This window comes from Toxorhynchites rutilus, chromosome 2, assembly GCF_029784135.1.
Source record: "Toxorhynchites rutilus septentrionalis strain SRP chromosome 2, ASM2978413v1, whole genome shotgun sequence".
Classification (NCBI taxonomy): Eukaryota; Metazoa; Arthropoda; class Insecta; order Diptera; family Culicidae; genus Toxorhynchites; species Toxorhynchites rutilus.
Window position 1 is genome coordinate 9,232,070 of NC_073745.1, and position 15,347 is coordinate 9,247,416.

The following is a 15,347-nucleotide window of genomic DNA, read 5'->3' on the forward strand; positions in this document are numbered from 1 at the left end:
CCGTTCAATGGTTTCACTCTTGCACGCAAATTTCCGAGAACTGACAAAAGCTAGATTTTTTTTCCGCCCGAACTTTACTCCCCGCAGACGACGCCCACATTTCAAAGTTGTCAGAACTTCGGCGAATTTGCTCTTGCGCTGGCTGGCACATCTGGAAAGGGTTATTTCTCGTCACGATGGGCGAAATTGGCCGTTGATTTCTTGTTCTGTTTTCCTTTTCATCGAAGAAAAAGGACAACTTTTTTGCCTCAACTTTTGGAACACGAAAAAAAAGAGAAAGATCGTGATTATAAAGACGTCCGCCCTCAACTTTGGCCCACATTCCGGGCTAGACTTCCGACCAGCATGGGGACCTTTGTGTCTAATGTGCGCGCAGAGCATATTTCGCCACGTTTGAGGACGGTCTGACAGATTCGCCTCCTGCCTCCTTCTCCTCCTACTTTTTCGCATCATTCTGTTTCGCCCTTGCGGAGAAAATTAACACCAAAGAAGGATCCGCCCGGTGACGAGGGTTTGCGCGAAGCGCAAATAATCACAGTGGATGGATGCAAATCACTTGCCAATAACAGCCGGGGAATCGAGAGTTGGTTGACCTTCGAGTGCTGCTGCTGATGTTGACCACGGGATTATGAGGGGGAGCGCCAAAAGTACCAGTGGAACGAAGCGGGATTAAACTAAGAGCCCTACCACACGTGACGCAAGTTTGTTCTCTCTGATTTGCCCGTGCGCGCTTGTGGCCAGCGTATATCCCCTGACTCATACGTGAACACAGCGTATTCCGGTCAAATGATGCGTCAGCAATCCCTGAGAACGCACGTTTCGCTCATTCGCCACGATTTGTGCTGCTTTGCTTTTTTTATCCGTGACCAATCAGGCCGGAGTGCGTTGGGGCCGCGTCGCGCTCGGAAATACCATCGAGAGTCGGTAGGGAATTAGACATGGTATTAAAGGAGAAACAATACTATTTAAAAAACAAACTTGTTCCCCCGTTTTTAACCCCCGCCCCGTGAGTCCAGATAGACCGGGGTCAGTCTTCTCAGGGGACAAGCTCGCAAACAATGCGTTGTAAACAGCGATCGCAGCAGCAGCAACAGCAGAGGTGCACTTCTCAAGGGTTTCCAAAAAAGGCTAACTTCGCATCGCTTCGCCAACTCTTCCATACTCGAGAATCAGCACCAAACGGAGGCTTGATTAAATTTATGGAAAAATAAACATAAACTACACGCTTATCATCTTCATTATTGTTATTATATTATTCAATTTCTTCAATTCCCCAACTTGACGGCGCACTTTCACGAGACCCGGTTCTGTAATAAATGCGTTGCTGGGAGTGAGAGGGGAGGGGAGGACAACGCATTCGCGTAAGTCCCATGTTGCCTGTCAGCCGCAGCCAGCGGTGACCATATTTATACCAGTCAACCAACTTCGATTGTTTATTCATTCTCCTGTCTATTTGTTGGCTCAGTTGTTACTCGTTGCGTTTTTATTAAAAACTTGTCCCTGCGCCGGAGCTGTGATCATCTCGCAAGAAGCATCCCACAGAGCGATGAAATTGAGAAGAGATTCGCGGGACTCGTTTCGTTTGGTGCGTTTTCCCCCACGATATTAACTACATTGTGAGTTCTGCGAATCGATACGATACGATTTTACGTCCAACCTATTCCTAATCCATATCCATTGAATTCAACGCCCTCTTCAAGGAAAGCTGAAAAGAGGACTAAAAAAAACACCGGTGACAATTTCCCAAACAATGCCTTTGCCGTATCCGCAACAGATTGCCACTGGGAGAACGGTGTTATTATAGCCCACTCAGAGACCTCGTGTTTCGCAACGGGACACTCTATTGTTCACCACCGCCGGTACTGTTCTCACGTATTGAAGCAGAGAAAAGGAAACGAATCGGGAAAAGAAGCGCAAAACAATTATATTGGTTCGGTAAGAGACCCTAGCGCCTTTCTGCACGCCCTCGCTCCTTTTCGGGGCACTTGCATTCCTAGCTTCCATGCAAACAATGGTTCCCCTAGGCATATCGCGGTAGGTTCAAGCGAGCAGCCGAACAAATTTCTAAACAGGAGGAACTGCTTCTTTCGGATCGTCAAACGAAACACGAACATGCAAGGTTAAGGTCCCAAAAGACTTGGCACTGTCTTCACTTCGTTCTTATCAACAACCATATGGGGGGAGAGACACACACACACACACACACACACACACACAACAGAATGGCAGAAAGGACGCAGAGCTTCAGGCCATCGTCATCTCACAATGTCGAACGAACTTGGGCCTGAGCGAACATGAGACGATGTCTTATTCTCCTGACAGCCGAGGGCTACAAGGGGGTCTCAATAACAATCTCCTAAAGAGTGGTACTTGTTTGTAATTTTTATAGGCGCTGGTCCTTTTATTGTTCCGAGCGCGCGGCGATGTCTTTCTGTTCTGTTTAGGCTTCCTCCGCCGCCGCAATTCGCGCAGACGCTTCCCAAAGGAAAAGCTTCTGTGTTTGGCCAAAAGGAAGATACACACCACTGCTGCTGCTGCTGTTGCTGCGCTGCTGCGATTGAATCCTCGCGGAAGACCTGGCTGGAACACGGGTGGTGTGTATTCTTCTGTCATTGCGCAACAACCAAAAACAGTAAGAACAACACGGCTCGAAGTGGGATGGTGGTGGAAAAAAAAATTGACTTTCCTTCCGTCTCTATTGCGGCGACTTCTCGGGAAGCGTACCGTAATTACATGCCGAATTCATTACTTTTGCGCATTCTGTGTTACGTTGTCGACGTCGTCGTTATCGTTGCTTTCGTCGTTAGCGACTTTTGGTGTACTTCTGTGTGACATGCTTTTGGTGTTGCGAAAGAAGAAGAAGGAGTGAAATTTCGGGGATTTCAACCGGGGCTCAAGGGGTTGCCCTTCCTCCGGAAGAGACACGTGCCGAATTCGAAACACTTGCCATTTTCATACGACTGCTGCTGTCGGGTGGAATTTTTCGACAGTTCGGGGCCCCTTTTAATTAAAGGCGAGTGTGACTTACATGGAAAGCAATTCCTGCTGCTCACTCGGCGAGGACACACCAGCTGGGATCGGAATTAAAAGAATCTAAAAGGGGGGGGGGGAGGTGGGTGGTAAGTCAGCCGCCAGCTATGGTTATATGTGTTCGGAAGAATTACACGTGCTGAATGAAAATAAAACAAGAATTTTCATGTTATAGCTAATTTTTTAATTCAGAGCGTTCCTTTTCTCTCTCTCGGTTTCCTGCGCATGGGATGAAAACAACTGTCTGCCGGCACCACAACTTGTATTCAGAACGGGTGATCAAATGTTTTCCCAGGCTCAGTCATTTATTTTGTGTCGCATCACTATATCGCGATTTCGTTTTTCATTGGGTAGCGTATACGAGTGAAACTAGAAGATTTACCTTGAGATATTTTGTATTTTTTTTTACAAATATACTCCTGAAGAAAATCTGTTAATGTTTTTAACTCTTTTTATTCATCAAAATTACAGATGAAAAATTATTTTCGAAAAATTGTCACTAGTTGTTGCCTTGATATTTTTACACCGAAAAAAACACAAATTTTATTATCAGCATGAAAGTGGCTTTCACGCATTCGAAACAATAAAGCCATTTTTAATGACAATTTACCGTGTTTTTCCTACTATTCATAGAACAAACGGAGCAGCCCTCGTATGCTTCACGATTTTATAGATTCTCTTGTAGGATGATCAAAACCTTAGATAGGAGAGAAAAGAGGTGTGATGACTGGTACCTGATACTAACCGATTATTTTTAAATTTTTTTCCAAAAAAAACCGTTTAACTTAAAAACTTTTTTGCTTATATTACAAGGTTTTATTCCTATCGGATTGAAGCAATGCAATTCTTCAATACATAAAACAAAGGCGTCATTTTTTTAGCACTCAGTTGAGATTTCTGTGCCAAATAACATGCCTTGAAATGTAATCTGAGTTAAAAACTCTAGAACACGTTTGACCTATGATGTTAACCTTTTTGATTTTTCTGGATTTTCCAGATTTTTTGGCACGTTCCCTGATATCCTGACAAATACTCAGTTTTGCCTTATTTTCTCTGAAATGGTATAAATAAGGATAAGGGATAAAAGGAATGAACCACCATTGACTAACACCAAAGCCGTTTTTCATACGAAGAATGTCAGACTCTGTGTCTGATGCGATTGGAAAGAAATTCTGTATTATGAGTTTTTACTAAGCAGCCAGTCGATAAATTCCCACACAATTACTGCTTACAACTGGACAAATTAAAAGCAGCGATCCAGGACAAACTTCCAGAAGTAGTCAATGTGTTAGGTGTCGTGTTCCATCCGTACAACGCCATTCTTAACGTCTTTTTGGCAACACGATCAACTATTTTGGAGTCTGGCTGGAATACAATATCCCACCAGCTAAACAGTATCGGGTTTCTTCAAAAAATGTTCAAGGGCAAGAGCTTCGACTCTATGGACAGCATAAAAATACCTTGGGCAGTTTGCGAGGAGAAAGCAAACATACTCTGGGAGCATATAAAATTGAATAAATGTGTGTCTGCCTATATAAATTATATTTTTTCCCAAGAATCCACACGGAGCATTCCCGACAACCTGATATGAGCTATCCTGATTCCTTCCTGATTGTTTTTTTTCATTCTTCTTGATTTTTGAAAATTATAGTTGATAACCCTGTGTTTGATCACAGTGCAAGTGGTACGCCTGTTTTTATAGCCCTTAATAGTTTTCGACACGATACGAATACTTGTCTTGGGTGAAAGATTTATGCTTGAATCACGATTCTAAGTTAACAAATTACTTTGTTTAGATTGGATATCTGGACTTCGGGATTAATGTATTGAATGTTTAAACTCATTAATCCTCGATTTTGCTTTTGACGGCTACTTGGATTTGAAATTTGTCCATGGGGTTCTGTATTCTTTCAGTTAAACCCTTTTTATATTCATATAGAGTTGTTTTACGAATATGCGATCCACCAACTTGTGGCGGTGGCTGTTTTGGTCAAAATACAAAGACTTAGGACCAAATCTTTCAAGTAAACCTTATAACCGCCTGTAACCGTTAGTTAGTCATCAAAGTAAATGACCGCCAGGAAGATAATACAAGGAAGATTTATTTCTGGGGTGGTTTACTCAGTGCACTCCTTCAGCTGGTTCTACGGAACCACGCAAACCATTGGCCCTTTTCAGAGCCACGAAAACATTTTAATAAAAAGTTAATTCTAAAATTTCAAAACATTCTAAATTAAAATCCGAAGTGATATACAAGCGAAATGAATGAAATAGTTTCGTGGTTCTACGTCAACAAAGCGGTCGTGCAACGGACACAATCCTTTTTTTCATAGAATAATGTGCCCAATGCCTTCCAGTTGCCACTGTTGACGTTGATTTGACTCACCGACGAACCAGGGTAATCTAAAAAAAATCTGTTGGAAAAACATTTAGAAAAACCCAAATTGAAAAAAAATAACGAAAATGATCTTTTTTTTTTCATTGTAAGTAAAAGCAAATCTTTAAGTAAAATTTTAATACGTTCTAAGGAGCGCTCGCAGATCGAGCCTGTGGTTCCGGAGAAACCGACACCGAAAAAAATTTTGTTTTGTGAGAATCATACTTGAATACGGGTGAGCTGACTGTGCAACCGAAAATTGCAAAATAATATTAGGTTGGGGAAAAAGTGATCCATTATTTTTGGGTGACATTCAAAACTATTTTTAATATGCTTCGGATTGTTCGATTTAGGTATATTTAACCGTTTTGTTGGAAAATCCTAAAGGTAGCTTCATAATGTCCCTATCATACAGCTCTTGGTCGTTATTAACGAAAAACCATAACAATAGATTTTTACAACCTTCTCTTGATCCCGATTTCTTATACTCTGCAAATTTTTTCAATGCGAGAAAAACGTGATAATCGTTTGGTGCCAGATCCGAACTACATGGTGCATGTATTGAAACATTCCAATCAGGCTCTCGGAATTGTGTGGCCTTGCGTTGTCCTGATGGAACACAACACCTCTTCTTCTGGCCAACTTTGAACATTTCTGGTCGATCGTTAGCTTCAAACGGTCTATTTGTTGACAGTAGAGCTCATAATTTCGTGTATTGCACTGAAAAAAAATTAAAAATGAAAAAAAATTAATTAAATTGCACGTATTTTACTGTTGCAGTATCGGCACCATAAACACCACTCACAATTTCAGCAGCCTGGCTTGCATTTTCGCATTTATAAAATAAAAAGTGTAAAATGTACCGAATTTTCTCTTTGTTGACCTCCATTGCCTGTAACTCGCAAGTGAATGGAACAAACAAAAAAAAAAGCAAAAGAATTGTTTTTAGTGTGAAATGGCACCTTTACAACGAGCCTAAACTTGAAATTGTATGATTGATATTACGCGAGATATTGATCACTAAAGTCAGCCAACGAGAAAATAATGGATAACTTTTTCCCCAACCTAATATTTGAGAGCTATCCAGGAAGTACCAGAAAGTTTTGACTAGCGCGGCAATGGGCCACTTGGTGGCAAAAGATTCCAACGCTCGGTTCACATCAAGCTGTGCATATCCCTCTTACTATTCTCACCGTAACTTTTTAAAATGCATTCAATGATAGGGTTTTTGTTGGCACAAAAAATACAAACCAATTGCAATTCATGACTCTAGCTCCGCCCATTGCCCGCGTTCGTCAAAAACATCAGTTACTTTCTGGAGAGCTACTCGTAGATAGACTGCCTCGGTTATAGAAAAACCCACGTCAGATCTAGCGGTTCTGTCGCTTCTAAAGGGCAAAATGGGTACGCTTCTCAAAATCAAGAGAGAAAAAATTCTACCTTGCAAATTTGGGACAGAAAGGTTGTCATATGCGTCTCGCTCTCTTGTAGATATTTGTTAGCTATGGGGAAACAATCCGATATGATTCAGTCCCAAGACAATCTTCATGTATTTATGGCGATGATCAAAATTTGCACCAAACGGTAATTTTGGAAAAGTTGCTGCAGTACGACTGAGCGAACGAGCTAGATTCGGAATTTACTGCATTGAATTTATTATTAGGAATCACTGTTATAAATATACACATGATGTATAAAATCTCATTGTGGTTGGGTCGCTCCTCTAAGAATTGTAATGAACCATTTTGTTAGATCAAGAACACACTGAATGACAGTTGTCAGTATAAATCATCTCAACGATAGGGATTTATATTCGAATCTAGTACTGCATCATAGGGAAAAAAAATAATTTAATTGGTGCGTGCATGTATTATAAATATGCTGTCAGTTTAGAATAGGCAGCTAAAAAACAGTCATCGATAGCATCTTCTTCTTTTTCATTGTTTTAAGAGGCTTGAAACTTTGAAGTTCATTCACCTCTAGATTCAATAGCATAGAAAATTCTATTATATTATATTCTACGAATAATAGTTGAATCCCACCAGAACACGGAATCCTCGGACCATCGTCTCCTGAATTCTCTCATACCCTCCATACAGCCGCGCGCGGCAAAACAAGCGTCAGTCGCCGCCGACGATTGTCAACCCATCATCGACCGGCTGTCGATCAAACGGGGGGAGAAGAACAGAAAAAAATCCTGCAATTATCTCTTCTAAACCGAAGTCGAGTCCAATCGCGGTACCGAGCACCGTTTCGCCCGCCCCCTGTTCGATCGATCTATTGTGGCGACCGCGTTCGACTCCAATTGTGGCGACCGCGCGAATCCTGCCCTAACCGCGCTCGTATGAAAAATTAAAAGTTGCACACGTTCCTCGAACCAATAATTAATAGTTGTCGTCAGGCCGTGTGTTTGTGTGCGCGCCAGGGCCTGTCGGATGGTTGGCAGTAATTGCCATTCGAGCGGCAAGCTCTGTGTGACACACCGCTGGAAAGCCTTCCTCATGCGTGTAGAGGGAAGATCGACCCAAGTGTGTGCGCGGGAACGAATTGCGAGAGATGAATACCAACCGATAGAAGCAAGAACACAACAAAAAAAAACAAATCAAAATCGAAACTTTCCAGCAGGGACAACAAATCCCATGAGATATTCGGTAGCAGCGCGCGCTTTGAGTGTAAAGTAAGACCAGTAAAAGTACGAGACAGAAACACAGAGCCGGACTCACAAAAGTTCACAAGGAGACATGATTGGAATTGAAAATCTAGGTCGGCACCTTTTATCGATGCCTCCCGACGGGGAGAAGCGGTGGCAGCAGCAGCAAAAACTGAACATGACAGATAATAAGGAGACAGCGACAAAGATGCTTCTCCATAAATAGAGACAAGATTCTGTGTTTCCTTTCCGTGTTTTCTCTGCTGTTCTTGGCAGTGCCTAGGCAACGTCGTTCGATTGGTGTAATTGAACCGAGCAAACCGACCGGCAGCTGTAGACAATCTGCATTAAAAAAGGACGAAATAATAATAGTGGTAGTAGTAGTAGTTTTTTTTTTATAACCCAAGGACGACGGATGCGTCCCGACAGCAAGGCGGCCCAAATTTATTGCAGTACTTTGGCGCGCTCGATTCCAATCTCGGGGGAGAACCCGGCGCTGGTGGCGAAGAACACTACCCAACGCATCGACGAGCGATCCCTCACGAGCGGGGTCCTAATCAAACTAGGTAATCTTAATGAATATTTCATGTATTCTTCCCCACGTTGTAAAAGTTTTCCATCAGCGGAAAAGATGCCGCCCCGGGTCTGAGGTTCCCAATCGAAATTGCAACCTGCACAACACTCACGCTAACGAACGAAAGCGGATCACATCGGGCTGGTTTTGTGTTTCCTCTTTGGCGTAGGGACAAACTGGTGCTCTATATATAATGTGAAATCTATCAAAGTAATACCGGTGGGATTTGGATCCCGTTGGGAGGAGGGGTTAAAACGCGCGCCGGAATTTCGGGGCCAAGAAAGCGAATAGCGGAAAGCGGCAAAAGGATCCAAATTCGATAAAATTGATTTCGCATCAGTCGGGTCCCGCCGCCTCTCCCGCCGGAGGACGGACGGAGCCAAAAGAAGAATCTCTTTCCGATTTGCAGGATGCACAATCCCGGGAAAAACCAATTGTGTTTATTTATTTATCTTGGTGGCAAACGGTGGCCCCGTTTCGGTTGGCGGTGATGCCAAAGTCGGATACATTAAACGTCAGAAAGCAACAGATCGAGTTTTAGGGGAGCTCGATGGATAAAGGGATTTTTAAATTATTTATTGGTTTACAGGGTTCCAAACATGTTTGAAGAAGAATCAGGAATACAACAAAAAGCTGATGTTTGGTTTGTTAGTTTAAAGGTTTACCTAAACTTTATTGTACATCGGCACTAAAAGGTTTATTGAAGCGTTCCCCAAATTCCCACCATCACACTGTCAATAGGTTAATGGTTGTTTCAGGAGACCTCCGGCCTCGACGATTCTTTGCTTTCCAGGACAAAGCCATTATTCACCTAGCGCTCCAACTATTTAACAATGGAACGAACCGTTCGCAGATTACAATCACGGTGACCTCTGTTTCACGATCGTGGCAGCGTTTATGGGCGCATGGGGCATTTTATTATGATGCTGTATGTGTGCGCCCGCATCAGATCGCCGCTCATTGGGCCGACCGTAAGGCTATTGCTTTTGCATGTTTTTTTTCGAAGAATGCAACGATGTTATTGTTTTTTTTTCTTTCTGTTTAGATAGAACAACAGCAACAACAGACGAAGAAGAACGAGAACAGGCACAGAAAGCAGGCAACAAATGACATTGCGTACAGAAACAGTTGACAAAGGACAAACACAAACAACATAGAGAGAGTAAGAGAAAAATGGACGCGAGACGCAACATAATTTGAATAAGAAAACAATTTTCGATTCTCTGGAAGGATAAAAACTCACCCATATTGGGAACATTATTACTGTTACTCTAGCTTACACTTTCAGCTTTCAAGTTCAAAGATACTGCATCAGTATCTTGTGTTGCTGCTGAGAAGACAAATTAAAAAGGAAACGGGGAAAATCGTGCTCCGGAACTTTCCCTCTGCCAGCAAGATCCTGCGATAGCGCGGACTCAAAGCTGTTCAATTGTTCTTCTGCTGCAGGATTAACTTATTGCTATTTCACGCTACTGCTACTGTTAGTGTTTGTGTGTGTGTTTGGAAGAGAGAGAGAGTAACTACGTGATTGCAACTATTACATTACGAGCTACTACAGGCCACACACACACACTTTCTTTATCTCACCCAGCGTGTTGATTGGTGATGTAGGTACAAACCTGCAAGAAAAAAAGGAGAAAGAAAATGAGGTTAGAGAGCTGCTGGCAATTGCTAAAGGTTAACAAGTATCCAATGAATAAACCGCAAAATAATCAATATCTGATGACGATCTTATTTTCCTCGAATTTAACTCAATAATCTGTGTATAAGTTTGTTCGCCCGGAAGATGAGCTTTCTTCCGTGGTCGTCATCGGGTCGACCATGGCATCGTCGGAGAGATGAAGCGAAAGTACACAATAAATGAATTAAATTTTCCTTTATTGCCATTCGATAACCGCAGAAACGCCTGACCGGTCTGGAACCGGGTAGGAGAACTGGAATGGAGGGAGAGAGTTAAACGGAAAGCCAGTTATCCCGGAGACTTGGCTTTTCAGTGTGGGATGAGATAACAACGATTCCAACTATGATGATATTGTCTATTGTCTTCGATTTTCTGTCCTCGGAAGCCAGTGCCAGAGCCAACACACGGAGGGATAGTGGTGCCTACAGGCGACCTTCATTCGATAAAGTTCCCATTGCTGCCAATGCCGTGGGTTGGCTAGCGGACTGGCTTTCGAATTCCCTGGCCGATGTCGTACCACCAGGCCACAAAGCAAGAGGCATTTTCTATCCGAGGCCGTATTTTTCCCGATCAGTCCTGCAGCACCGAATGCGCCACACACAATAAACGACCATTTCCCGACCACCCGACGATTCCAGCAAAATCTTGAAATGCCGTCCTGTGGCTGTGTGTATATGTGTATATGTGTGTATTCAGAAGAAGTTGGACTATAAATACCGCAATACGGATTCATAAAAACAAATAAAGTGAGTTCGGTTCAGTACTGGATTCCGGCAGGAAGAAGAATGCGCCTCGGCGATTGCTTTTCTTCTGCTTCTATCTCATTGCGCTGAGGGCTATTTTGCTGTTAATTGGTTGGGTCTCATGTCTCCGCCACATATTTGTAGGCTCTGGGAATGGCACGAGAATGTCGGCCTCGAGAAGGTGGCGTCGGGCTATGGGGGACACTTCCTCATTCTAATAGCTGCGGTTATCGCCAAATGCAATGAGGCAATCGGACGTGTTATTTAATATTGAATCCAACTCGTCATAAAACATTTTGTAGCCACTCATTTTACTCCGCAATTTATTGGTAGCTCAGTTATTTTAATTTCTAGCTTAAATGCCATTCAAGAAACCTGGCATTTGTCTAGAGCAGGGCCCGAAATCTTCGAAGATGAATAATGAAAATCGACTCTCCTGTCAGTAGCTTCGCTTCGACTAGGTCCACTTCGGCATTCGCGGTCAGCATAAGTTTAATTGAGGAGCGTTGAGAGCGAGGATGACTGATACATAATCCTATTCAATGGTTATTCTAATTGACGTGACCAATGAATATTTGAATATTTCTTTTTTTAAGAGGCTTTAAACTTTGCAGTTCATTCGCCTCTAATTCCAATGTATACAAATCTGCCTTACTTTTATACTTTTTTAGAAAGATATGTTGGAAAATCTCTCTCTCTCTCTGAAGTTCAACGAGAATGCTTTTTCGTCTTTCAATTGATACTGAAAATATGAAGTGTAAAATCAAAACTAACTTCACCAACGTTAGCCTGTTTAAAAAGCGTCTAAGCACCCTGCATTTGGACAGCGTCTGAATTGTACAAATATCAACCCATCTCATGTTCACTTCACGATGAAACCTAATATTACCGCATGTTTTCAGCTGTACTGAAGAAGTGTAAAACCATAACCTGCATCAAGATGTCACTGAAAACGAAACCATTTTTCGTCTACTCATAACTCGCCGCAAATTAAAAATCGGTAACAAAAATCACGTAAACTCCATCATGAAATTACTGTGAGCTCGACCTTTTTTTTTTGTTTTAGTTCGATATCTGCAATATGTAGTAATAATCCTACATAAAAAAATAAAAAAGGTGCTCAAAAAGCATTCTATAGCAAAGAAATTTGGTGTTCAACTGATGTTGTTCAATGATGATGGACCTTTGCACCTTTGGGCCTTTGATTTACATGGAAAAGTATAGACGAACTTTCTGGCTAAGGAATCGTTGATAACAATCTAAGGTATGCTGAGTTGCTGAATGCTCTAATTCAGCCCTCCTGTGTCAATTCAGGTATTCGAATGTTTCATGATTTTTTTTCATGATTTACAGTAGTTCTCTAGTATATTTTTACGGATTCACATGTTTTAAAGGATTATAAAATCCACTTTGTATTGGTGTGAATGAGCCCCTCATTTGAGCTTACTTTTAATCAATCACCAGCTGATTATTTGGCACGTATTCAGAACTTTTCTGAATTATAACACTTACAAATATTGTAAACATGATGCACACCATTTGTATCAGATTTACACAGCTAAACCATGTAATTAACGCAGTTTGATGAACTCAATTCTGATCATGAGTTGTCCAATTCAATAATGTTATTCTGTTCACATGATTTCTATGGCAACCGCTTGGCGCACTACAGTTTGTTTATTGTGTCCTTCGCGCATAGCAGAAATAAAGTTTCTCTGTGTTGACTGTGTTGAGGGTAACACTTTTAAAATTTAAATTATGCCTAAATTATGAATGGATCAATGTGATTCGATTGTTTTCATTCAAAAACGGTGATTTCTAAAACCGGACAAACCATGATCATAATTTCTCTTTGAGGAAAGTCGTTAAAAAAACATTAAAATTGGAATATTTTCAACGATTTATGGTATTATTAGCAACTAGAGACTTGGGGCTTTTCAATAAACCCAAACTCGTTTTGATTATATGCGATTTTCATAGCCTTACAAGAGTGCATTTCGTCCATGGCATGTCAAGGAAATTTCTAACATGAAAAAATCCTTGACCAATAGGAAATTGAATCCAATACTTAGATTCCCGATAACGGTCTGCTAATAAGATCGTTCTCAAGTCCAGACAGCTGACCTACCAAAGCCTAATTCTAGCCGACACTTCAGACCTAGCAGTAAACCCAAGGCATGTCAAGAAAATTTCCAACTCGAAAAAATCCTTGGGCATTGAACCCAATATCTATGTCCGTATCAGCCGTGAATTTACAAGTCTTCCCGCCTCACTAGATTTCCGATAACGGTCTGCCAATACGATCGTCTTCGAGTCCAGACAGCTGAGCAAACCCATACCTAATTTTAATCAATACTTCAGGCCCTTCATAATCGTGGTACAAACATGTATACTGGAACTCGCATTCAGATCTGCCACAACTCAGAAAAATCTCCATCTACTTAACATACAAGTTTACGAGTATTCCGGTTGGGCTAACCCACCTCATTCCCCCACAAAACTTACGAGTTATCCAACCAATATGAACATCATGATGTCTTGGCAATTTGTGGGGCTTCACAATTGTATGGAAAGTAAAAAGAAATGATAATATCACCGAAGATACCATATCCATGCTCTACACATTTTTTTAGACGTTGCTGAACAACTCTGAAAAAAATTCAATGAAGTGGATTTGATTGAGAAAGGCATCAAAACTTATAACTGCTCGTACGTCGTTCCGACCAAAGTTTATCGCCTCTAACATTGAAAAAGGCCATTTCGACGATCGAAAACATCTCTCTCCAGTAGTTTTTGGACCTTGGAAGAGCCGATGTGGAAGATTATCGAAGGAGAGTCCGTGGATTTAAGCCACGATCGATCACTTCGATAGTGGACTCACAACAATTTGACCACAAAAACCTCCTTCCTGCCCCTCAATAAAAGCTATTGACAGCTCATTGGCTGGAGTAAGAGTGTGTAGAGGAAATCGCTAATAACTTTGTTTGTGCTTTTGTTCATTGCAATACGTAGCAATCGGATGGAGCTTAAGTTGCAATATTTCTTTTATCCCCAGTGTCCGCAGAGTGCACTGCATTTGTATTTCCAGCGTTTCACACATGACTGATCAACAGTGTTGTATGAAGAGATCGCTCGATTAGGAAACGGACGCACAACCATTTGGCTACGAAGGCCCCCTTTCCTCAGTTTTAAGAATATCTGCTGACTGCTCACTGGCTGGAGTGGGATTGTGTAACAGAAATCTCAAATCATTCTAAAATGTATTGGAAAACGGTGGGATACAAAAATGCCCTTTTCAAGAAGGCAGCCTCTTCAAAACCATAAACGTAACTCCGAATTGAGAACTAATTTCGAACAAATGAGCGCTTGAAAATCCGACACATCCGAATATATTGAATTATAATATTTTGTTCATTCATCGAACAGATGGTCGGAGCTTAAGTTGCAATATTTACGCTTCCCTAGAACCATTATGCAAGTACTGCATTTGCATTTCGAGCGAGCGATTTACATACGACTGATTTGCAGTGATATATATATAAAAATTTGGACTGCTACATTAGTTGCTTGTTATTCACGGTACGGGCAGAAAAGGACAGAAATTCATAGAGCACATGTATGGGAAATTTGAAGCTCTCATTCATTTAACAGAATAAGTATTGAAAAAATCAAAGTTTTCTATAACGCAATAGATTTTTAGGGAGTACCCAGATTGTTGGTGATAAAATTTCATAAGCCCATCAATAAATAACCGAACAATAAGTGCTCAAAATTGGACAAATATTCGTGACGCTACCGAATTTTAGTTTTCCGATTTCCTCTCTCAATACGTTCCCGAGAAACGTTATAGTACATCCAGAAATTAAACCTGATCGTTTTACATGCAAAGCATGATTCAAATCGATCATTTGTTGTCGGTAGTGTTCGGTACAACGTATTTCGCAATTGGTTAGCATCTTATAACACAACATGCGCATGCCGTTTGGCGTATAGAATTATCAGAATAATAAACTTTGACAGGTATTTAATGCGCTTATACAGAATTTTTCTCCAAATGACCGTAAAAAATTAAAGCCTAATTTAATAGTGCTAACCAGACAAAAAGATCGATATGATCAACGCTGTTTAAAACTATGCCACTGTGTGAAACCTGTTTCGTTGAGAGTTGAAAACCTTTGCAGATGACATAACGATAGAATGGCACTAATTACTCAGCTTTATTGCTAGTTAGTGAAATATGTTGGCATGTTCCGGAGTTCACGAGTCTAATGAAAGTCCAAAAAATCCTGAGG

At 41.4% G+C, this 15,347-nt stretch overlaps 1 protein-coding gene across 6 annotated transcripts in view; it reads right to left on the minus strand.

Annotated features, from left to right (window-relative positions):
* LOC129771634 (teneurin-m) overlaps positions 1-15,347 on the minus strand; it is a 332,131-nt gene that overhangs the window by 213,490 nt on the left and 103,294 nt on the right. For 2 of the 6 annotated variants that reach the window (XM_055775491.1, XM_055775493.1), the window contains one exon: positions 10,219-10,250. The exons of 3 other annotated variants lie outside the window; for them this stretch is intronic. Coding sequence is in view for 1 of the 3 variants with exons in the window: in XM_055775490.1 (XP_055631465.1) it covers positions 9,875-9,878 (4 nt within the window). In the remaining 2 variants the exon portion in view is untranslated. Of the gene's footprint in view, positions 1-9,874; positions 10,163-10,218; positions 10,251-15,347 lie in introns of those variants that run through there. One more of the 6 variants, XM_055775490.1, reaches the window with a different exon arrangement.